The sequence below is a fragment of the Nothoprocta perdicaria genome, unplaced genomic scaffold (assembly GCF_003342845.1).
Source record: "Nothoprocta perdicaria isolate Ctin4 unplaced genomic scaffold, notPer1 scaffold_156, whole genome shotgun sequence".
Classification (NCBI taxonomy): domain Eukaryota; kingdom Metazoa; phylum Chordata; class Aves; order Tinamiformes; family Tinamidae; genus Nothoprocta; species Nothoprocta perdicaria.
The window spans coordinates 391,982-414,900 of NW_020454716.1; the positions used below are offsets into that span (position 1 = coordinate 391,982).

Below are 22,919 nucleotides of genomic sequence, written 5' to 3' on the forward strand. Positions count from 1 at the left end.
GGGCTCGGTTGCCCCCCAAGGTCCCTTATTATTCTGCACAACTTCTCATTTCCCTGCAGAAGAGGCTCTTTCACTCACAGCTTTTGTTCCAAAGTTTCCAACGCCTCTGTGGCAYTAGTCACCTTTTGATTTTCAACCTAAATTTACCCAGAAGGAGTATTTATACATTTTTCCTTTTGACATTGGGGCTCTTTGGCTTCCCCAATTCTTTCTTTTTCCACTGYACATCCCATCTCCCTACAGTGCCAGGTCACCCACGGCCAGGCTGCCATTTCGTCCTACGGCCAGGCCGCCATGCTGCTGCACGGYCAGACCATCATGTCGCCTCGCCGGGGACCCTCCCCACGAGGTCCCTCCCGCCTCCCCACGCTTGCTCGAGGCGCCGATCTCCATGCGGRGCCACCGAGCCACGGGCGAGCTGTGGCCACGCTGTGCTCATCACCCGCACGGGCCACTTTCGGCCCGGAACCTTCGTGGCGCGGGCGCGTGTTGCCAGCCGGCGCGAGCGGTCGGGCATTGCGCAGCGTCGGGCGCCTTGGAAACGGCCGGAAGGCGGGAGGGCAACAACGGCAACGGCAACAACGGCAACGGCAACGGCAGGGAGGAGAGGAGGAGGATGCTGAGGATGCTGAGCGCCGAGCGGCTCTCGCTGCCGGGGCCCGAGTACCTGGGTGAGGAGCGGGGCGGCCCCGGGGCGGCGCGGCTGCGGCCCCGTGTCCGCCTGCGCGGGGAGCGGCCCGGGGCTCCGCTCCGTTAGCGGCGCGGCCCCCGGCAGCGGCGCCCCGCGGGGCCGTTTCCTTTGTAAAGCGGCTCTGGCGCCGTTTGTGTTGCCGCCTGGTGCGGAGTGAGGGGCCGAGGGTGTTGTGCTTTGTCTGTTAACTGAAAACAGCCATGGTGGGGAGAAAAATCAATATCTCTTAATGTGGTTGCTAAAGACAGGAGGGATTACAAGGAATAAGCGTTTGGAGCGTGCTCAAGACAATGGTATTTAAACTGAAACTCTTCAGCTGTAACCTCCTAGGACCAGCAGGCWGTTTGGAAATTAGTTTTATAAATATATACCCAAATCACTGTGGCTTTTTCGTTCCCCCACAATAAAAGAATTAGTTTGGGTTGGCCGCTTGTTCTGCCATCGTTTTGCCCTCACCGGTGGGCCAAAAGGGAGCAAGTGCAGCGCAGCGGTGCTGGCTTCCCGGACACGTAAGACCTGCCTTGCAAGGGGGAGGCTGGAGGGCTCGGCCTGGGGGGCCTGGCAGGGCTGTGAGCGGGCAGTGCTGCAAGTGCCTTTGCCAAGCGGCTTCTTGTCAGCTACCGTGATGGTGGGAGAAGATGTGTTCAGGCAAATGAGTAGGCTGRTTCCTCTTGTAGCGTAATCTCCCTGTGCTCTTGCTGCGAGACTGCTGTTCTGCTACTGTGTGCTTGCCTGCCTAGCTGCAATGCTATTCGGCATTAAAGAAACTCAAGCTGGAGCGAAGAGTTTATCTGGTGCTCTGTGCAGGGTGATTAGTGCCCCTGCGTGAGCCGGGATGTTGGACTGGATGATCTCCTCGAGCCGGGATGTTGGACTAGATCATCTCCAGAGGTGCCTTCCAACCCTTAACCGCTCTATGATTATTCCAGGAGACTCACTCTGCTGAAGCTCTTCTTACTGATTTCAGATTTGGAGCTTGTTCAGGTATTTGTGAAGAGCATCGCCGAGTGCTGTGCAGATACACCCTTGGATTTTGTGCTGCCCTATCGCACTACGTCAGCATTTTCAACCTACGCTTTAATAGAGAGATTCATAACTATTTTRCAGAGTTGCTCTAGGCTGAAACTTGCAAAATTTCTTTTTTTTTTAATGAGCCAACTTGATTTTAGGTTCATTAAATTGTTTTTAATGAAATAAGTCACTTAGCATTTACTTGTGGGAAACTTGTCAGTAAAGATTAAATCACCCAAAACAATCTAGGAAGAATTCTTAAAATGTAAGACTAAATAACCAGTTTTTGTTTTATTTAAACCTGAAACTGAGAAATGAGGCTTGTAAGAGATGTGCAAGGCTGCTAGGTACAGGCAGCGATAATAAMCTCCTTAAACCGGGTATCCTTTTATCTCTGTTCTGCGTGCTGCTCTGCCGTTCCCTTTTCATTTTCCTAAAACCTTCTAAATCATTCTGGCATTGGGATCAGAAAAAGACATATATACATGTCAGGTTGAGCAATAACTTGTGTAAGAGCATGTTCTGTTGATCACATAATATGTTCTTCTGTTTAAGTTGCAATATTCATTGTTTAGCAGAGGAAAAACRCCCACTTCCTTAGCTGTAAATGTCACCAAGAATATATATTTTTTTTTCTTTATGAGACTTTGTAACTTAACATTCTACTCACAGATTCTACGGATTGAAAGCAAAGATTTTATTAGCAGAAAAGAAGTTAGAAAAAAAAAAAGAAAAGAAAAACCAGAGTGCTTTCATAACATCTTTTAATGTGTTCTTTACTTGACTTGGCTTWCTGAAATGGCCATTCTTTGGATTAAGTGAGAATCCTTCTCCATTTGTCCTATTGTGTGGCTCAATGTCATGYTAGCACTGTTGTCTGATGTGGGATTGTAAGCAATTGTGATAAACAAGTTTCACTTTCTGTGCTTTCACTCTGAAGTTGTGTTGCCCCAGGCTGCTGCATAATGAGCCTTTGAGTCTTCCAAATCAACTGGCACTCGCTTTCCTCATGTGGGATGGGCACACTTCTCTTGATCTGTTTCTCCTTTTCCCTTTTTAAAACCAAAAATGGTCTCACAAATAAAATGAGTGGCCAAAATAACATTACGTGCCACTTACTGTGTTATGTTTTTTTCCTATTTGAGATCTTCCATTTCCAATTTGGTTGCTAAGAGCAATATGTGTTTAAAACGCCTTCTAAGGCAAATAAAAACGGTTGTGAGTTAAAATAGAAAGGAGCAAGGACAAACAAATCAAGCATTCGGTGAAGATGACAAATAGCTGCAAATTTTTGGTATAAYAGGTTTCCTGGAAAACAAAAAACGCGATGACACATTTAATACCAAAATGGTTGTGAGACAGTAGGAAGGAGAACAGAGATGACTCGGTGATGGGAAAAGTGATGGGGTCCACCCATGTTGGAGGTGGAGGAGAGGCAGAAAGGCCACTTTGAAGGAGTTGTAACAGCTGGGATATTTTAAAGAACATTTTCACTGAATAGACAACATCTCATGTTTGAAGTTGGGGATAGTGATGAAAATGTGTTTCACATTTGATGGATGAGACTGGAACTGCAGTAGGCAAAATGAAGTCTATTTGAGTCATTCTTGTCCATGCCTTCCTCATTACGGTTTAATAACTGGTGATTGCTCAGTTATTTATAGCAGGCAATGAAGCTCTTAAAAGTCAGTTGCACAAGTAGAACAATAAAAACTTCGAATTGTAGATTTTTTTCCCCCTTTCCTGTTACACAGAAAATTTAGTAGTTTGTTGAAGAAATCTAAAGTTCTTTTTCTTCTTCTGGTTTTTCTCTCTCTCCACCCGCAAATCCAGGATGTGCTTTCTTTTCTTCCTGTGCCAATGCAAGGCATGTAAGAACACAAATATTCTGGTAGGAAAATGCCTTATCTGTAAAGCATGGGTCTGTTAAGTGCCAGAAACAAGGTCCTGTTTCCTCATCTTTCTCATAAGAGGTCCCAGGAGTAATGAGCATGAAGAACATTTGTTGTAGTGGYTTGCTTATACGATCAAAAATAGCTCTCAAAAGAGAACTTCAGTTGTGCAGAGACTTCACAGACAGCTACAGTTTGCTTTTCTTCTGAACAGTACTAAGAAATACTGAGTTGGAAGCTGAATTGTTTTCTGTAACGGAAATAAACAATGTATGTGCTACATTAGTAGCACGTCTGAATTCAGATGAGATAGCTCAACAATTTTGCAATACACGTAGTCCAAAATAAGATATTTGCATTTCATAGCAGTTGGCCATTATAGTCATATTTGTGTGTTGTAAATCCAGTGTTAATGACAATGCATGCAGTTGTTCTGTTCTCTGTTAAAGTAAAAATCATTCCTTGGAGAAGTAAGCTCAGGTCAATAGGCACATACTCAAGGGGCACTGTGATAAGGTATGTTTTAGATTTCTGCTCTGTGGCTAGGATCTCGAGCAATTCTGTGTTAAAGCATTTTTACTTGTCTGTTTGCTTTATTAGATTACTCCTTAAATTATTTATTTTTGATATAGCAGTTATGATACTATTTAATGTGTGCCTCTTTACATTCCAAACTATGCCACTTTGCCACATAATAGAAGGGGAAAAATCCCACCTGCTGCTTTGCTTTGATGACTYTTGTTAATAATGCACACACTTAAGATACCAAATATGAAGTATATAAAGGCCTGTGAAAGTTGATAGCTACAATCAAAGCTGATATGCTGATAGGCATGTGTTTTCTGAACATTTTAAGACCTCCTTCTTATAGGATTCTGCTGACTTGCCTTACAACACCAAGCTGTAGGCTCCTACATCTTCTATACTTTTGAGCAAACCCCACCAATCTTAGCAAGCAAGGTAGTGGGGATCTCCTTCCCTCCTTCCCTCCTTCCCTCCTTCCCTCCTTCCCTCCTTCCCTCCTTCCCTCCTTCCCTCCTTCCCTCCTTCCCTCCTTCCCTCCTTCNTTCCCTCCTTCCCTCCTTCCCTCCTTCCCTCCTTCCCTCCTTCCCTCCTTCCCTCCTTCCCTCCTTCCCTCCTTCCCTCCTTCCCTCCTTCCCTCATCAGTATCTAGGCAAAGATGATCAAAAATTTGAGAGAAATATTTGGGATTATGTAAATTATATCCTTCCCTTTTCAAGTTATTCCTCTGAGAGACTTAGAAGTAGGTGGTTTTGATGCTACTGACTGCTTCTAAAGGGAGCTGGACAACGTTAATGGTATTTTGAAGTAGCTGGAAATGGAAAACTTGTGGTTTCTAGCAGCTGTGCTAMATCTTGTAGGAGGTGGCCTGCTTGGGAGGAGGAGGGTAGGCTTGGACAATAAAATCAGAGTGTGTCCAGTCTTCGGATATTAGGTGTACAAACTGAAATAGGTGTCATGGTCTGTGATTACTATGTTGATTGACTGTTCAAAGCAAGAATGTTTAATTTTGCTTAAAATTAAATTCTAAATTGAAACGTTCCGTTTTTGATTTTTTTTTTTGTTGTTTTTGTTGGAAATGGTTTCCAAGTTGTAAGCGTACAMAATACTTTCTAGTTGGGTTGTATGGCCATTTAGCCTGAGTTCCTGAGTATGACCATATCTGACATTGCAGCATTATCTCTGGAATGGGAATGACCAGCTCTACTTGTGCTTTGTTATATGTTCTGTCCCTAAAAAAAAAAAAAAAAAAAGAAGGTTTATAGAAAATCAGGCTGTCAAGTCTTGCAAAGCCAGAAGGAACTGCAGCCGTGGAACGATTTGGGTTTGGGTTTGATTGTTTTGTTTTGTTACATCTCTTGTTCAGTCTGTTCCCTAGTGGTATCTGAAGTGATTAGAAAGATCATCTTGAAATTCAATTAATGCTGGAAAAAACATCCAGAGTGCACAGGATTCTGTTCTTGCAGGTTGTATCCTTGCCACTTCCTCTCACTTTTTTTTTTATTTGTTTGCTCTTTTTTTTTTTTTTTTTTTTTTTTGTAATGATTGCATGAAATTGGGCTTGTGTTACTATATATGTGTGTTTCCAGTATGTGGTAATGCAGCATTGTCTTTAGTTCAGTTCCAATTTAAAATAAACCCTTACAATGTATTTAACCGTTACTTTTTACATGATCTGGAGAGATTTAAAAACAACAAATACTCAAAAATACTTTACAGCTTGTTATGCTCTTAAACTTCTAATAATTGAAACGAGTTATAAAGTTAATTGTATCAAGTTGTATTTTTTCAGCACTTCAGTTAAAGAGGACCTAAATAATAAAAATGGTCTCATTACTCAGGGATTCCCACTTCTGCTTTTTCAACACCTTCTGCTATGCCAGGAATGAACCAGCCACCAAAAAAGCTCTTTTATGTTCATAGAGTACAAATTGTTCTGGAAGACAGCTCGTGTTCCAGAGGAAGATATCTCTGAGAAAGAGTTGAGCAACATCACAGCTAGCTGAGCCACTTGGAGATTAAAGGCTTGCCACTGCTCTAGGGTGCTGCTTTGAGCCAGGAGTGCTTGCTGACCCGCACTGGGATGAGTTTTAGCACCCTGTACCCATTTATTCCAAACATACTCTTTYTTCATCAGGTTCAGCATGATGCATTTTCTTCTGCAGCACTTGCTGCTAGTTTTGTTACATCTTTTGGCCATCCCATGTTTACTGTTCCTTCTTGGGAAGTGTCCTGCTAGAGTCATCTTCAGGTTTTCCTGTCTGCCTTTTATAAAAGGCAAACTTGTTGGATAGAGAAGCTTCCTATTGATGTAGCATTACAGAGATGAAACTAAGGATTAAAACTAAGAAACCAATGTGTAAAATGTGATCGTGTTCATGTGGCTAACACGATCATTTTGCCAATGCATGCTAGCATGCAACTAATGTAAATGGAACCTACACGGTCTTAATCCTCTCCATTTCTGAGCACTGCTGTTGATTAAAAACATTGCATATATACCGCATTGTTATTTAAGGTGATAGGTATTTCCCTCTCCCTCCTGAATTTATGACTTTGAGAATTTTAGTGCACGTATTGTTTCATGATATTTGTTTTAAACATCTCTTTTCCTTCAAGGATTTTCAAGTATCAACATTTGTTCTTATTATGTTTACAACCAAACCCACAAATTAGCAGGAATGTTTGTTCTTATAAGAAGAATGAAACAAGTCTTCCAATGGCTTCTAAAAAGACTGTTTTTACTAGCTTAAATCAATATGCCCAAGTGATTTGGTACAGTTATGGCTAGGTGGAATTAGCAGCGATTAAGTGTAGTCAGTTGTAGTAAGGCGCATAGGGACTGTGGCTTGACTATGAACGTGATCCTTTTTCTTTTTTGCTTTTTACYTGTAAGCTCGAAGAAAACATAATATTGCTTGGTCTGGCCATGCTTGAATTGAACAGCCCCTGTTCTGCTCAGAAATTGGTTCAGACGGGGGACAAGGCGGCAGTGCCACCGGAGGCTGTTCTCCTAAGGGAAGGGCGGCAGTAGCYGACCCGGGGAGCCCTTCTCTTCTGGTTGCTACCAACCGAGCAGAGCCTAGACGTGTAACCTCGCTGTTGGTGGTTCAGAGATAAGAATTAAATACACTATGCAAATATATCTACTTAGCATCAGGTTTTAGACCACCAGGAGACTCCTCTGTAAGCTTTTGCTGTCAGGTCTTTCTGTGAAAGCTGCCCCGTAGTTTTCCCAATGGTCATGAACAGTAGCATCTGCTGAATGAGTATGGCAGGGACGCTTAGTAACTCTTTGGGGCAGTTGTATGGACTTTCAGGGAGGAACTTAGCAGATATGGGTTGTGTGTCCTGTTAGCATGGAAGGTTTCCTTTGTTGCATAGCTCTGAGTGACCAAGTCTGGATTTGGGGCATTTGGAGCCTCTTTCTTACTGTCTGCTGCACTGACAAACTGCAATGTGATTAATTCTCYATTTGACACTTTTTTGTTGTCGTTGTTCAGAAAGACACATCCTTTGTGAAGGCAAGGGCTGGGGTGAAGAGCCCATTGCTGTTTTCACCCTTTTCTTCCCTCTCCAGCCAGGTACTGGAGCAGAATGGAGCAGCTTTGGGGGTCCTAGAAGGGGTGTGGGTGAAAGGAGGCTGGGCAGTGGAGGAAGGTGGTAGGCAAAGCCCTGTAGTCTAAAGAGCTGGGGGAAGGCTAGTGCCATCTTGTACTGAGTGARACCCCCGGGGACAGATTTTTAGCTCAGTGAGATTGAGTGAATTCCCRGCCATCTTGAGGAGGACTGAGAAAGGGTCAGGGCACATCGATTAGGATTTTCTTTTTCCAAGAAGCTTGAGAACATCATAACACTTTCTGGTCTCAGCTCTTCCAAAATTCTCTTGCCCATCCACCAGCAGGATGCAGCTCAGACACCCACAGTGCTGCTGTGTGGTTGTGGAGTGAGCCTCCAAAACAGCAGCAGTGCATACACCCGGGCAGTAGCATCTACCTGAGCTCTTGAAGAGACAGAAACAGTCTTAAAAACCTATGAACCACCTTATTTATTTTACATAGGTGCCCCATGGATTTTATTTATAACTCTGTGCTTGCATAAATAGGTGATGTTCCAATACGATTCCGGAGTTTGTAAGGGAAATACCAGTTGCAGAAGTTATGGAGCTACCATTTTTCTCCTGCCAGACTCCTGGCATTTTATTAGGCCTCTTTGGCCTGCTGGAACCTGCCTGCAAATTACATTTTAGTCTATGACTTCTCTGTGTGGGATAGAGCTGGTTCAGTTCTGCCTCTCGTACCGCTCCATGGAACTAGGCAGCGGGCGAACAGGAAGCCAGCACTGGAATTTGGTTTGGCAAGGTGAGCTGCGCTCCCTGGAAAAGAGCGCGGTGGTAGAAGAGCCAAAGAGAGAGGCTTCTGGAGTAGCCTCCAAGTGCTGTTTTTCTTTCAGCTCCTCTGCTCACCAGCTCTTCCCACCCCAAAGCCTCACCTACTTTTCTGGGAAATATGGAGAGAAATGCTTTGCCAGGATCCTTGGACCAGGCAGCAAAAAGCTTAGCAGAAATATCCTTCTAGGAAATCACTGAATTTTTATAACAGTGCCTGTGTTCAACTGTGACCTATATACATTTGTTTGCGCTTTTAACTGTGGCAGAGATGTTCCTGAAATTGTGTGTCAGAAGTTAACTCTGTCTCCAGGAGCAGACTCAGAGGTTTGAGTTTCAAAGGCCAGTCTTCTTGTGCTGGGGAGCACAACGGGACAGCTGCCTGTTCCCCTAGGTTTTTAAGGGGAGGTTAATAGCTCTACAGTGGTGAAATACAGCAGAAATTTTCTGTCATTGATGGGGCCTCCCCACAAAGTTTAGAGCAGGGCTTTACAGCTAACACTACACTTGCAGACCGAGATGACTGAAGGCCTGTTTGCTAGTACAGGCTTATTGTGGTACCACTGACAGCTCAAGATGGGCTGGGAAGAAGGTTTCCCAGTGGAAGATGGGCTGCATAATGAGCAGGGAGGAAAGATGGGCTGAAATGAAGCTACCCCGTTGCTGTTATCTTAAGACTCACTGAGCTGYACGACTCATTCCTCCCTCGGGGGACACAGGTGCGCAGAGCTATTTTTCTTTAATCACTCACATAARTGTAATTTATTCCTTTGCATTAAAATAATTAAATAAAGCAACACCYTCTATCTTTTTATTGCCAGATAATATCTTTGAACCTTTGGCTTACCATTTTGCTATCAGCTGCAAGGTATTTTCCAGGGTGTGCTTAACCAATTTTACCATTGTCCTGAAAAGTGTTCTAGGCAGAGAAATCCCCTGATAGCAATCAATGTTCATATGAACTTTTAATCATTGCATCCACTGGGAATAATCATTTCCGGGCCTCTCTTGAAGGCCAGCTGCCCCACACTAAGATGAAAGGGACTTCCACGCYGTGTGTCAAGCGATGCAGGCCCGACACTTACCGGGATGTTAAGCACAAATTAAAAAGGTTTGATGAATATTGATGCGGGCCTGAGGTTGGCCAGTTACTGATGAGGGGATGCTGCTGCCAAGTCTGGAACCRACTGGCAAGGAGCAAAAACGACTTTTGCCTTTCCTATATCCCCGGAGGGTTTTTTCCTGCTCTTTTTAGGACACGACACTACATGCAAAAGTACAGCAGCATACGTGTTCAGGATGGAGGTGTGTGCTTTGGGAACAGGGTTTGTGTGCTTTCCAGGTTAGGAACGATTTTCCTGGGTTCGTTGTGACTTGTCTTCTGCCTGTTGAACCCGTCGTTTTGGAAAGCCTGCTGCCTGCTCGCTGGCGCAGCACCCACGCGCGGCGCTTTGTTGCGCCGCGTTGGTTTCTAGCCAGAAACATCAAAGGAGCTCCGTGGCAAAGCTGCACTGTTTCCTTTCTGGTAAATACTTGACTTGTATAGAGCCTGCCCCCTGTGGAAGCAGGGAAATGGTTTAATGTTGAACCAAACCGTCTCTGCTCCCAGGTCTCCCTATAGGTATGTGGCTTTCCTTGGTTAGGCGCTGGCTGGCCTGCCACTGCTGGAGCTACCTTGGGTCCTGTTTAGGCATCTTTCTGAGGCTGCTGAGCTGTAGGAGTATCGTGCGGCTTTGACACCCGCTCTGCATCTGCTACCCCAAAAATCTTCATTGCTGCTTGTGTGGAAACAGAGGTACATTTATTTTGACCTTTAGAAAAAAGCTACACAACAACCTTGGAGCTACTTGATGTCAGTATGAAGGGAAGGAAACCCCTTGAACTCTGTAACAACCCTCCTGATGCAGTGTTGACAAGCTGTATAGGAAAGGTGACCACAATTCAGAGGGCAGGAGCTTCTGAATGTGCATGTCCAGAAGGGCAATCTCAGAGGCGCTTTTCTTCCTCCTTGGCTGCCAGAATCTTGGGAGGTTTTATAAGTGGCCAGCACTGTTAGTGGCTGAATTTGTGTAGCTGGGATAAAAAAAAAAAAGGCAAGAATTAACTCAGGAGTTACACTGTGCATATGTGGGAGAATAAAACCTGTGCTCTTTGAAAGAGCAAATGCTGGTTGGCTTGTTGTGTAAAGCCCAAATAGCCTGGCCTGGCTCTGGGCTTTGCAGGCCCCATGTATTCTAATTTCTGTCTCTTGCTGTCTTTTATTTGCAGCTCAAAGACATGTCCTCACGTACATGGAGGATGCAGTGAGCCAGCTGCTGGAGAACAGAGAAGATATTAGTCAGTATGGCATTGCCAGGTTCTTCACTGAATAGTAAGTACATCAAGACCTTGCCAATAGGGCCAGCCTGAGGGAGGCCTTTGGAAACAGGCAGGGTACATGGAGAATGGAACTGGACACATGCTGACTATATTGTGAATGTGGATTTCACTGGGACAGCCGGGGCTGCCTGAGTATTTTTCAGAAACATGCATGGGTTTCCTGCATTTCAGCTTCTCTCCTGTTAAACACCCACATGAAGCAGTAGCTTTGGGCAGCAGGGCTTTCAGAAAGCATAGGGAAGACCAGATGCTGTTTAATCAGACTGTTAGCCAGCATGAAAAGCAGGGACTACGTTTGGCTTCAATWGCACTCATTTTTCCTATTCTGAGTATGAATTTAAACTGTTTTGTCTCCTTGTATGCTTCTTATCGTAAGGGGGCTCTTCCTCCTCGCTGATAACCTGTGTCATCTTAAATAGTACACTTAGGAGTGGAGTGACCAGCATGGCGAACTTCTTGCTCCTAGTTTGGGAGGAAGTCTGGGGGAAGAACTGTGTACCAGTCTTCAGTGTTGTTGATGTTGACTCAGCTGTTTGCTGCATGTTTTGCTAACATATTATCTTGTACAATGCTTTAAAATTCTGCAGGTAATGGATATGCTTGCAATGGGTATATGCTTCAAAATATTTTGATGCCCATCTGAAAATCATTGCTTTCTTGTTCTTTTTTTTTTTTCTTTTTGTTTCCTGAATACTTCTCCTGAGGCAAATCAATGTCAAGAGAATTTCACAATCACCTATGTACTGCAGCAGGGGAAGAGGATCTTGAAGCACTAGATTACCATTCCTCTTCAGATGGCTTGGGAAGAGGAATTTTTTTGTTGTTTTTAATTTCTCTTTTTAGCTGTCTATCTAATCTCCAAATGAGATCTACTTTTTTAATTTGAATGACAACTGACTGGGCAGTTTACATGGCATTTCCTGCCTCACACACCTTTTAAACTAGCAGGTAACTGAGATTTTCACTAGTTAATGTGTAGCTAAAATAGTAAGACCGAGCAAATTTGTTTTGAGACAGGATAACAAGCTAGCCAAGACCAGCCATGCTCTGACTATGMTGGGCAGAGGCAATAAGGTAGGGACTGTCTTGCTACAACTGTTTGTGTACCAGTTCTTTTAAGTAGATGGCCTTGCAACAGGAGAAGAGGATTTCCTGGTAGTACTACTTTTTTTTGCTCTCAACAAAGTACTTCTAACTTTCACTTGGAGTGAATCATCCACATTATAAAATCTGGAAGATGTAGGCAGTGGTTCAGTGAATAAAGACAATTTTACAAGAGGTACTGAACAAAATATCAAGGTTGTTTAGTTTTACTGTTAACTTCGGTGTAACTAGAATGAATACTCACTTCAAAGAATTTCATACATCTACTTTAGAAGGCAGCAATACTTGGTACTGTGCAGATTTGATAAGAGGATTGATTTTTTTTTCCCCTATTTGTAAGGTACTCTTTCTCAAGCTCTCAAAGTGCATTCCCTTTCTATAGATACCCATAGTAAAAAAACSCACACTGCATCAGGATTGAAATGCTTGTTTCCATGTCCATATTGTAGTTCCATACAATATTTCTTCATCATGACCTGACAATTACCCTCTTTTCTACTTTTATTTCTCTTCCGCCTTTAAAAGAATAAACAATACTTCCTGATTGTTATGGCAAACAAAAATGTCAATATTTATTATTATAAATATGAAKCCACCATAGAACACTACTCCGACTGACTTAGAAAACATGATCTCTAGTGCCTTAGTTATTTTCAAACTAAGATATGAATATCTATCACAGCATTGCAGTCATGCTGATTGCTCCGTGGAGCTTCTGTTTTCTCGAAAGACAGGAAAATACTCAGGATTTGTCTTCTCTGGGAACAATGCAGAACTTGTCCCTGTCTTTTTTAGTGGTATGGTTGGAGGTTAGCTGATGAAACAGTGTCTCTGTACCAAAGCACAAGTAGGCTCCATCATTTTGAGAGCTGTGAAACTCTTAACATATGAAATGTGGGAGTCTTTCTTCAAAGTGGAGAATAAATTGCCAGAAATTTGGATGTAGATATAATCAAAACAGGAAGTTTCCTATTATGAAAATGCCATCCGTTCTGGCTCCTAGACTGAGCCATGAGCCTCCTCTCACTGCCCTGTGGAATTCTGTTCCTCCTCCAGCATCTGCRTTTGCTCAGGCTATACTGTGGAGGCTGCGCTTGTGTTGGATGGCTCTGCCAAGCAAATCAGCTTGATCTTGGTTTTTAGTTTTAATCTCAATGTCTTAGAACTCAGAGATAACTTGTGAGATTCCACAGGGATTGTGTCTACTCTCCCAGGCTTTTCCTTGATGCAGGTTATTCTAGGTGAGAGGATTGGCTCATTTTGAAGTATGCTGGAATGATTTCAGATGAAGGGATTTGGTATTGGGGTGTCTCATTTTTCACAGTGTGCTTTCCCTACTTACATTCGCTTGAAGAATTCACAAGCCCAAAGTTTAAATATCTATCCGGTATGGCCAAATAAGTGGTGTGTGGTTTTTGTTTGTTTGCTTGCTTGTTTTTAATGTATATAAGGCATTGATTTCTGTAATTTTGCGGAAAAGAACCGAGTTAGTGTGTCAAGGAGGAGTATTCTCCAGACTTTCTTCAGGGTGCACTTTCCAGCAGAGTGGTGCTCCAAGGACATGTCATGAATTCATCAGTGAAGAGCCATTGTGTTCTTTCCAACAGGAATTACAGTGCCCCACCTTTACCATGTCACTTCACGTCCCTGTGACAGGCTGTAGCAGCTATTTTTTGGGTAATTAGTGTTATGAAAATAAGCAGTTCATGTTGAATTTGATCTTTATTTGAAGAAGATTTCTGAGTTGGAAGCTGTATGATCACATGGCTGTGTACAGATCAAGCAGTGATTGTTCTGTAGGCAGTGACTGGTTTCTAGTTTGGCAGACTAAATTGGGTATATATAGCACTGCTGTCCACAGCCTAGCACTGGAATTACCCATTGCAGAAGGCTACGCTTCATCTCTACAGCTCTCTTTCCAGAATACTTCTTAGTCTTTGAGAATATTTTCTTCTCCCTCTTTATTCCATTGTTAATTTTTCCCATGTGGGAAAGCATCTGCTTTCAATCTTGGGAGTTCCTTGAGGCTCCCCTCATCTGACTCACTCCTAACCCTTACGGAATAGGGCTCAGTCACCCTTCTGCCAATTAATCCACATCTTTTAGCTGAAAGAGTAGAATTATGCCTCTCTTAGGACTAGTCTTGATTTTACAGATTTGCTGAAATGCTACTGGTATTTGTTCATTATAAATCCCAGAAACTTCTGGTCTGCTTTGGAGTCTGCATGAAATGCAGAATCTTTCTTGAAAGCCTCCTTATAATTATAGACTAACACTGCCTTGCTTCTTCCAGCTTGACTTCTGTGCCAGCGCATCTTAAAGGGACACGTTCCTCCTATACATTATTTATCATCCTGTTTCTTGATCTTTCCTGTACTGAAGAAAAACAGGGCCCCCACGTTAATGCATTTGATCACACAGAGGAAAAGTGTGCAGTATCCTACTTCTGGGATTTTAAAGAGAGGCTGTGTGCTTCTATGCTTATTTCACTTCAGCTGGAAGAAGCAGCAAAAACTTCTTTCTTTAATCAAGACATCCTACCAGTAATTTTTACTTTTCTTCTGTACTAACTCTTTGCTTCAAAATTTCTATTCCAGCTAACAGGTAGACACCCTACTCTGTTTAAGAGTCTTTGAAAAGCTCAGAAATGTTAACCTGTGTTAACCATTTAATTTTGACAGGGAAATCTTTTCCCTATCACTTTTAAAGTCTCTTTGATAAAGGAAATAGAAGTGAACAAGAGATAACTGAAAAAAAATATTTTTCTTGTGTGATCTTCTCTTGAGATACTTTGTTTTTCCTCATTTCTGGTGAAATGTCTCCCTGTCCACTTGCCAGCTGGAGCTTATTGAGAAAGGCTGGCATGCTGCTGCTTCTGYTGGGCTCTGCATGCAACGTGGTGTCCGTGATTCCCTTCCTCTGGTAAGGATGCTTCAGCAGGGTTTAACTTGAAATGCCTCTGCTGGRTCTTGTGAGCACTGACTGATGTGTTGCCTGATGACAGTGCTGATAATACTTATCAGAAGGTGTCTGTGATGTGTGTGTTTGTTTTGGGTGGGGGGTTGGATGCTTCTTTTAGGTCTGTGATGTGATTGGCATCAGCTTTCAGGAGTATAGGCAGGACATGGAAATTCCAAGTCTACCCTGCTGTAGAGCACTGTTTTGCACAAAGGAATATTTCCTTTGTTCAAAGCAGCAGCACTGACAGTGCTGTATAGATACTATCATGCCAAGAAGTGTTAATTTACCGTACATGGAAGTCCTTCGTTTTCTCCTGCTCCCTGGATTAGCTGGAAGAATTTGTTGAACTCAGTCCTTAGGAACAAAAGTGATATCCCAACATCCTAGATGCCCTGTAACACTTGAAAGAGCAAAGCACATATGAATCAAATGACCTGCAAGCAAGAGCCAAGAAGTACGTCGTAGAAGGGTTTCCTAAAGGTTTATTACAAGAATAGAGATGACCATCTCAGTTGCCATTCATTTTCCTGTCTGGTTGATCTATTACACCTTTTTTAGGTTGTTCACTGTTTACCTTCTTCTCATGTCAAGCTGAAACCTTTTATCTTCTAAATTCCTCAGTTCTGTCTTACTCTACCTTTCTACCACTTTTTTTTTAGTACTGTTCTCTTGGCTTCCTCTGGCAATAGCAGTGGCACCAGCTGTGTTACCAGAAAAGCTTGTTCAGTCCTGTACTTTTGTATGATGTTACCTAAGTAAATCTGCAGAGGAAAGAGTGTTCTCTTTAAGACTCTCCTTTTCTTTCTGTGTTTCCCCCCCTTTCTTTTTCCTTAATCTTGGGATATATCATAATTTTACTGTCATCTCTAGTGCATCTTTCCCTTTCTCACAATAACTTGCCCTATCTTGTTTGCAAGAATAGTGTGAGGCCTTCAATATTAAATGGTTCTGCATGTACTCTACAGCATCTAGCACCACAGAACATTTTATCTGTGCTTGGTACAATTGCAGTGTGAAGAGCAAAAACAGTTAAGTTATAGTAGGAGTGTCCTTTGGGCTTCGATTGGCTCTACCAGTTTCTCCTTCTGAGGGATGAAATCTGACTGGTGTCATCATTGGAATTTCTCAGCGGGGCTGGATGAAAACAAAGCAAAAAAATTTTTTTTTTTTTTTTTTTTTTTTGAGATTTGGAGCTACCTCTGTGAAGGAGAAAATCAGATACATCAAATATTCTCAGTAATATAATCTGTGTAATTGCAAAGTCAATATTCCCCATGTTCCTCAGAAACTCCCAAGGCTCCTTTTGCTCTACTGGAGAAATGACAGAGTTATCACACTCAATGCAAGATTGCAGTGAGCTGTGTGACAGGTGTGAAGTTGCTGCTGTCAATGACTTATCTGTGAAAAAGCCCTTTTGGCTGGAAATCTCATCTGGGATAACGTGCTGCTGATTCTTGACAGGCTCTTACTTGGGATTCCCTGCTCCCCAGGGCACTGCGTGAGAGGGCCGCGTGCCTCGCCTGCGCTCCTCAGTTATCAGTGGAATGAGAGTGAGTATGTGCACCGAGACACAGTGTTCATGCCAAGATCTCCAAGGAGTAGATTTTGCAGCTAATATGAGAGAGACATTTCCAATGTCTGTTGCCACAGAACAGATGGATTTTTCAGTACTGCTTTTGGTGAAAAATCATTTTGGGGAACCTACTAATAGTTGCATTTTTCTACACTTACAAATGGAGGCAAAGCCTTTCTGCTAAAGTCCGTTTATTAACTTCCAGTCTTGCCTCTGCAGAGACTTCTTTTTTTGGAATGGGAAAAATCCTTTTTCCTTATAACTCCCAGCACTATAAACCCTGTCTACTGTATGGGAGATGTACATTTGGAATGTAGATTCATAGAAGATTTGGAGACCTGGATAACTCGGTTCACTTTGTGATTAAAGTTATGTGAATTTTGTCCAGATTCTATAGATCTGCTATCTGAACTGAGAAAGTTTTGGTATAGAATTGCTTGACAGAAAAAAAATAGTATTTATTTCTTCATCTGACAGACAGAGTTTATGAATTCCTGATTTTCCCAGAGCTCTTCCTTTGTAACAAATATTGCAACAAGTCCTAGCCTGACAAATATGCTGATCAGGATGACTACTGTTGAGTAAACATCTGGAAAAAATGCATATGTTAGTRGAAATAACACAGTGATTCCCACTGTTTCTATCCTCCATGTTCAAGAACCTTACAGGTGAATGTGCCCTCACATGCATCCAAATCCTCAGACTGAAATACAGGGGRAAAAAAACAAACGGTAAAGAGGCTTTTTGATAAGCAGGGCAAAGTCATCAGGTTTGTAGCTGGAGGAGAGTATTTGCAGTAGAATGAATGTGGAACAAAACATTTACAATTGACATGCTCTAATGTGCTCCACTCAGAAAATTTAGAATATTGTTTTGGTGAGAAAAAGGTCTAGAGAATTTGCTGTAAAATATGACTGTTTACACTTGATATCAACACCTTGTGAGGATAGTTCTCTGTGGATAACCCTTCACTGCTAGGTACACAGGCTTGAGCTACGTTGTTCTTGCTATTTGAAGACAGGCAGTCACAGCTGTTGTGTGCCAGGCTGGSAATGTTTTTAATACATGTTTGCTTGTGTACCAATGCAGTCTTCCTGCTTCTCTCCTATTCCTTTATATCACAGATATTAAATATTTGTATCTGTGTCAGAATAGGTATGAACAGAAATGAACTGATTATCTTATCTTGTAAGCAGGAACGACATCCAACATTGAATGCTGAAAGGCAACATGTTTGCCCTGAAGCTGAGCTTCCCTTAATGATGGTTAAAATCAATTGCGTATAGACAGTGTTGATAGCTAATAAAACTGCAAAACAGATGTTTGCAATGTTCCAAGAACTGAAAACCTGGCAAATAGTGTGTTTTGACTATATGTATCTCAATTAAATGTGCTTGTGCTGTTTCTGTGGGTTGGGGTTGAACATGCTACCCCCTAACAATCTCTGCTACGTAACTGTCGTAGTGTAACTCCATGTATGCTTCCATTTTTTTATTGCTTTCTATGATAGTTGCTAAAGTGTTACTAGTAGAAACTTGGCTACGATCCTGACTGGGAGTTAAAATCAGACTTTTGTGACATTCTTGTTTCAATATAAATTTACACATTTGAAGGGTATCTGAATAGTTTAGGGAGAGGGGGAAAAAGGATAAATTCTTACAGCTTATTGAAAGTTGATCGCTTTGGTTTAGATAAGAAGGTATCTTATCTAAAAAGAGAAGTCTCTTTTCTTGGCATGTGCTATCTGTGGTACAGTTTTTCTCCTCCCTAGCCTACCCCTGCTGTCTGCCCTTGGCAGTACGACAAAATGGATAAGCAAATGATTGCCTTGCCTAAAAACAACTTTAAGGAGCCTCTCTACATATATGCTTTTTGTGGTTATTTTACCATAACTTATTTCATCAGTTTGGTATTTAATAGGTGATCATCGTGTCCCTTTTGTGATGCTGCAGGGTCTTTCATTTCATTTTATCCTCTCCAACTGTCTAACTGGCTTTTAATATCTGTGGTATTTGGCAATTACTTCCTGTTTCCTGCTCACAAATCTCTGCTATGCTTTAGCTTGTAGTGCTGCAGAAGTGAAAGGGCCTCAAGTCAGAATTAGTGAACTGCAGCTAGCTCAGATTATCCCCCTTCCACTGAGGGGGCAGGTCTGGAGGAGAGCTGGCCGTGATGCAGAAGAGAGAATTTGGTGCTGATACTGCTGTTTGATGAACATCCTTCCAGAAAACCACTATCCAGGCTTGCTGAGTTACTCTGTGCTGGAATACAGAGGTAAAAATCCAAAAAGTAAACATTGACATACCCAAGTCAGGTGTAGGGCTCATTACAGTCTTGTGATGAAAACTGCAACGTGTATAAAATAGAAATGTCTTTTCATGCTATTCACGTCCCATAAGGATTTGGTTATCTGCAGCTTCTGTGTATGTTCTGAAGGCAGTTGATTTAGTAGTGTTGCTGTAGCACTCTGAATGTGCTAAAATGCGCTAGCAAATCCCAGCTTTAGAAAAATAATATAGGAAACTTGGTAGGTATTGGTATCCTTTTCTTATTGTATATATTTTTAAAGAATGGAAAAGCACAGTTTTGCCCTTTCCTAGAAGAGAAGTTTTTGTTTGTCAGTGTTACCGGCTGTAAGAGAATTACTCTTGAATATATTATAGCTTCAGCATTTAGTTACACCTTTCTTTGTATTATTATCTCCTTTGGTGTATTGGTAGTCTTAATGAAGTTTTTGGGGTGCTGTAGAGACCTGAGTCTAGACTCTTGGATGCATACAGCAGATCTATTTTAGAAGAATTTTTTCTCTATTTATCCAAACTTATAAGAGTTAGATCGGAATAAAAGAGTTAGATTGAAATAAAAAGGTGTATTAYTGAGGAATGGTTCACTTTTCCCAGATTTTCGTTAAGAGAAGATGGAACAGAATCAAAGCTTCCTTGGTTTTGTAGTGTTGGAAAGAGTTCTGTATTCATTCCTAGAATGTAAAATATTGTGGTGTCACAGCAAACTTTGAGGGTGTTTGTAGTTATCTCACTAAGAATACATGGGTTCTGAGGTGGACAGTGCTAAGTAGAATTTCTCCTAAACTTGGATAAGCAATGCTGTAAAAATCAGCAAATGCCTGCAGCAATGGGATGGGATGGGATCCAATGTGGGATCTCTTATCCTTTACAGATAATATCCCCTAACTGTGTCTGTGTCCCTGTGAATAGCAAACAGCTGAAATGTCTTGTAGTTTTGGCTTGCCTAAAAAAATAAGATCRTTTAACTTAGCGTCCTTGGCTTTAGCTCTCCCTCCCATACCCCAGTTTCTAGGAACTAAATAGCTTCCAAAGAACCTGTGCTATGTAGTATCAAAACCATACTGATTTCAGAATGTATTGGCCTCAGAATCCTGCAGTAATCTCATGTGCTGCAAAATTAATCCTRCTGCATATTTTCAAATTGCTTGGGCAAACTGTAGCTGGCCAATAACGGTATGACCAAGCAGTTGTAGTGAGCATGAAGTGCTTTAGCTAAGTACTTTCTAAATGCAGAGTTAGCACTAACCTCAAATGATGCAKCTTCATTTATATGAAGGAATTTTGGCAATGTTTGTTTGTTGCCATGATGGAAATACTGGAAGCCACTCTGTCATTCATGTGCCAGGACAACTGAATAGGTGGGTGAGAGAGTACCAGCTGTCCTTTTAATGTTTTTATCTTTTCTTGTGAAATTCTCCTCCCTAAGCAAAGAAAAGAGCAAATACGGAAGCTGGATGCATGGSAGAACCACTCAGTATTGAATCCCTTTGGAGCAGTCGTTAAACAGTATTTCAATAGTGCCTGGATCATTACAATCATGATGTGATTATCCTTCTACCTTTTGAACTAAACTAAATAAAAAGTTAGACTCTGGCCTCACCCTTCTGAGAAGCCTGTTTGCCTCTATTCGGCATTGATTCTAACAGCAGAAGGTGGGTGCGTGCAGTTATTCAGTTATTTTCAGATTCAAGCTCATTTTTCAGTGAGCACTGGCATTTTGGTGTCGAAATCCAATCTGGGCGATGCAATTTGGTAGCTACTCCCAGAACTGCTGGAGAAGGCTGGAGAAAATCAAATGTTACTTTCTCGCAGGTATTTTAAATGGTGYATTTCTCCCTGCTCTCCCACTGCCCCTCCAGGCCTCACAACTTGGTTTCTTTAGCATCTTGCAGCTAGTGAATGGATTCCACAGTGTGTCAGGGAGAATAAAAAATATCTTAATAAAGGCAAAACGGAAATTGTGACGGATTCTTACTGAGAAGTTTCATGTCCCCTGCCCTCGGAATCATGCAGGCTATAGAGCAGCGCAACAAGGAAATTTCCTTCAACTCCTCCAATGCCCACTTGGGCCAACAGTCTGAATGGATTTAAAATATTTTACTGGAGTATTAACAGCTTCCTTTATGTGTAATATAATGATGGATTTTTATTAGGTTTGGAAATACATTTTATATATATATATATATAAAATATATATAAGGCTTTTTGAGGGACGCTAGGAAGCGACTTGCAGCCATCTCCCTACAAGCAGTTACAGTTGTGTTCCTGCAGCCATCTCTGTGGTGAGCAGCTCATTATGGTGTTTAGTTTTGTTCCGTATTTCCACCAAAACCGAAGTCTCTGTTAAGAGCAGCAAGACCTTTCTAGGCTCACCTAGTCTGCAGTGGCTGCTGAGCAGCTCCAGAGAGCCAGACCTCGGCGAGTGCTGCGTGTCGCCCTGCTTCGCCCTCGCGCACCTCYGCGGTTTCTGCGGGGCTCTCTTCTGTTGTACACCCCTCTCATCTTCCTCAATGCTAGATTTCCCAGCTCATAACTCGACGAAGCTGCCTTATTTCAGAGTGGAAAGGGGCCCCAATATGTGGCCTATTATATCCATATCAGCTTGCTTACTCTTCTCAAGCAGCTATTGTGTTTTACCAGGGCCCTGCCTGGCAGGGGGAGTCTTTAATTCCTGCTGTATAAGAATGGTCAGCTTGAGTTACAGCAAACGGCAGTATGCTGTTCTGATCAAAAGGCCTCTGTTTTTAGAGGCTTCCTCCCCTCCCCCCTTCTTTTTTCTTTTTCTTTTTCTTTTTTTTTTTTTTTTTTTTTTTTTAATCCTGGGCTAATAATTCAACACAGTAAGGTCATTTTGGCCTTTGATTTGAAAGCTAAAGGTGTTAAATTACTGACCTAGCCTAGGAGAATCAAGGGAGGGAGACTCTGAGGAAGATAAAGGGATTGCGGGTAATAAAGAGCAAGCACAGCGACTCTTTTAATCCTTTCCTGCTCCAGAATCCGTAGCCTGGCCTCCAAGGGCTTGATTCGCTACAAAGCGGCATGAGGAAGCTGGTTCAGTGCCTCCTCTGAGCGGTGTCACAGGTGCTGTGCTTCATTTCCTTTCAAACACTGCTCGGGATAATCTATTCACCACCTGTATTAACTCTGCCACGAAYACAAAGGTTCCTGAGCCTATACCAAGAAGCCTGAAAATAAATCAGAAGTGTTTGGGTTGCCCCTTTCCCATTTTTCCCCACCCTTCCGCTGAAATAATCTTGAGTGGGTGAGACAGAAAGGATCTCTTAAAAATTTAGTCTCTGTCTTTGCAGTATTATATTATCCAGCCTTGCTAAAATACCAAGAGTGTTAATGATTTCCTATCTGCCTAGTTCTTAAAAAAGGATTTCTCCTTAAAGCCAATCGCAAGGAGTTGCTTTCAGCATCTGTTTCATCTTAACACTGCTAACACATTTTGGTTGAAGCACCTCAAAAGCCTGTTAATTTCATTACAAAAAAAACGTTTTTCCTGAGGCCCATTTTACTGTCCCAGTTGTTAATAACAGTGGGATTAAAAAGCATGTGATGCTTCAGTTTTGTAGTGAGGAGTGTTAATGTTCCTACAGCTGTCTTCCAAGAGCGATAACTAAGAAAACAGTCCAACGGGAGGACTGAATATTGCAGGTAGTCTAGTATGTTTTTGCAAATAGGTGGAGAATAGTGACCTTAAGTTAAACTACACCCTTGTGGCAGTGACTTATTCCTTGTGGAAAGAAATGAAGCTGGAGGGTTGTTTTCTCAGTGGCACAAACCGTTTCAACAGGGTTCTCTCCCAGGTCTTAGCCTGCTGTTGCAGGCAAGGTAAACCTCACTGCGCTATTTTAGAGCATACATAGCCCTGGGCTAAGTATGATTGTTCTCTTGAGAATGCTTTGTGTGGATGAGTTATTTAATAACAGAAATTGCATGAGCTTTAAAGCCTTTTGAATTCCAGTATTTTCKATTGCTAGAGCAAGTTCTATAGTCATCCTAGCACTGCGGTCATTAATGCTAATACTCCCGATTACCTCCTTTTGCCCTGCTTTAATTCACACCATGAAGCAGTTTTGGAGCTTGA

The 22,919-nt window shown here is 42.2% G+C and overlaps 1 protein-coding gene across 1 annotated transcript in view; it reads left to right on the forward strand.

The window, feature by feature from the left end:
* The first annotated feature begins 616 nt into the window (after positions 1-616).
* Positions 617-22,919, forward strand: part of CUNH11orf49 (chromosome unknown C11orf49 homolog) — a 76,545-nt gene continuing 54,242 nt past the window's right edge. The window contains exons 1-2 of the mRNA XM_026035146.1: positions 617-671; positions 10,772-10,874. Of these exons, the coding sequence (XP_025890931.1) occupies positions 617-671; positions 10,772-10,874 (158 nt within the window). The remainder of the gene's footprint in view (positions 672-10,771; positions 10,875-22,919) is intronic.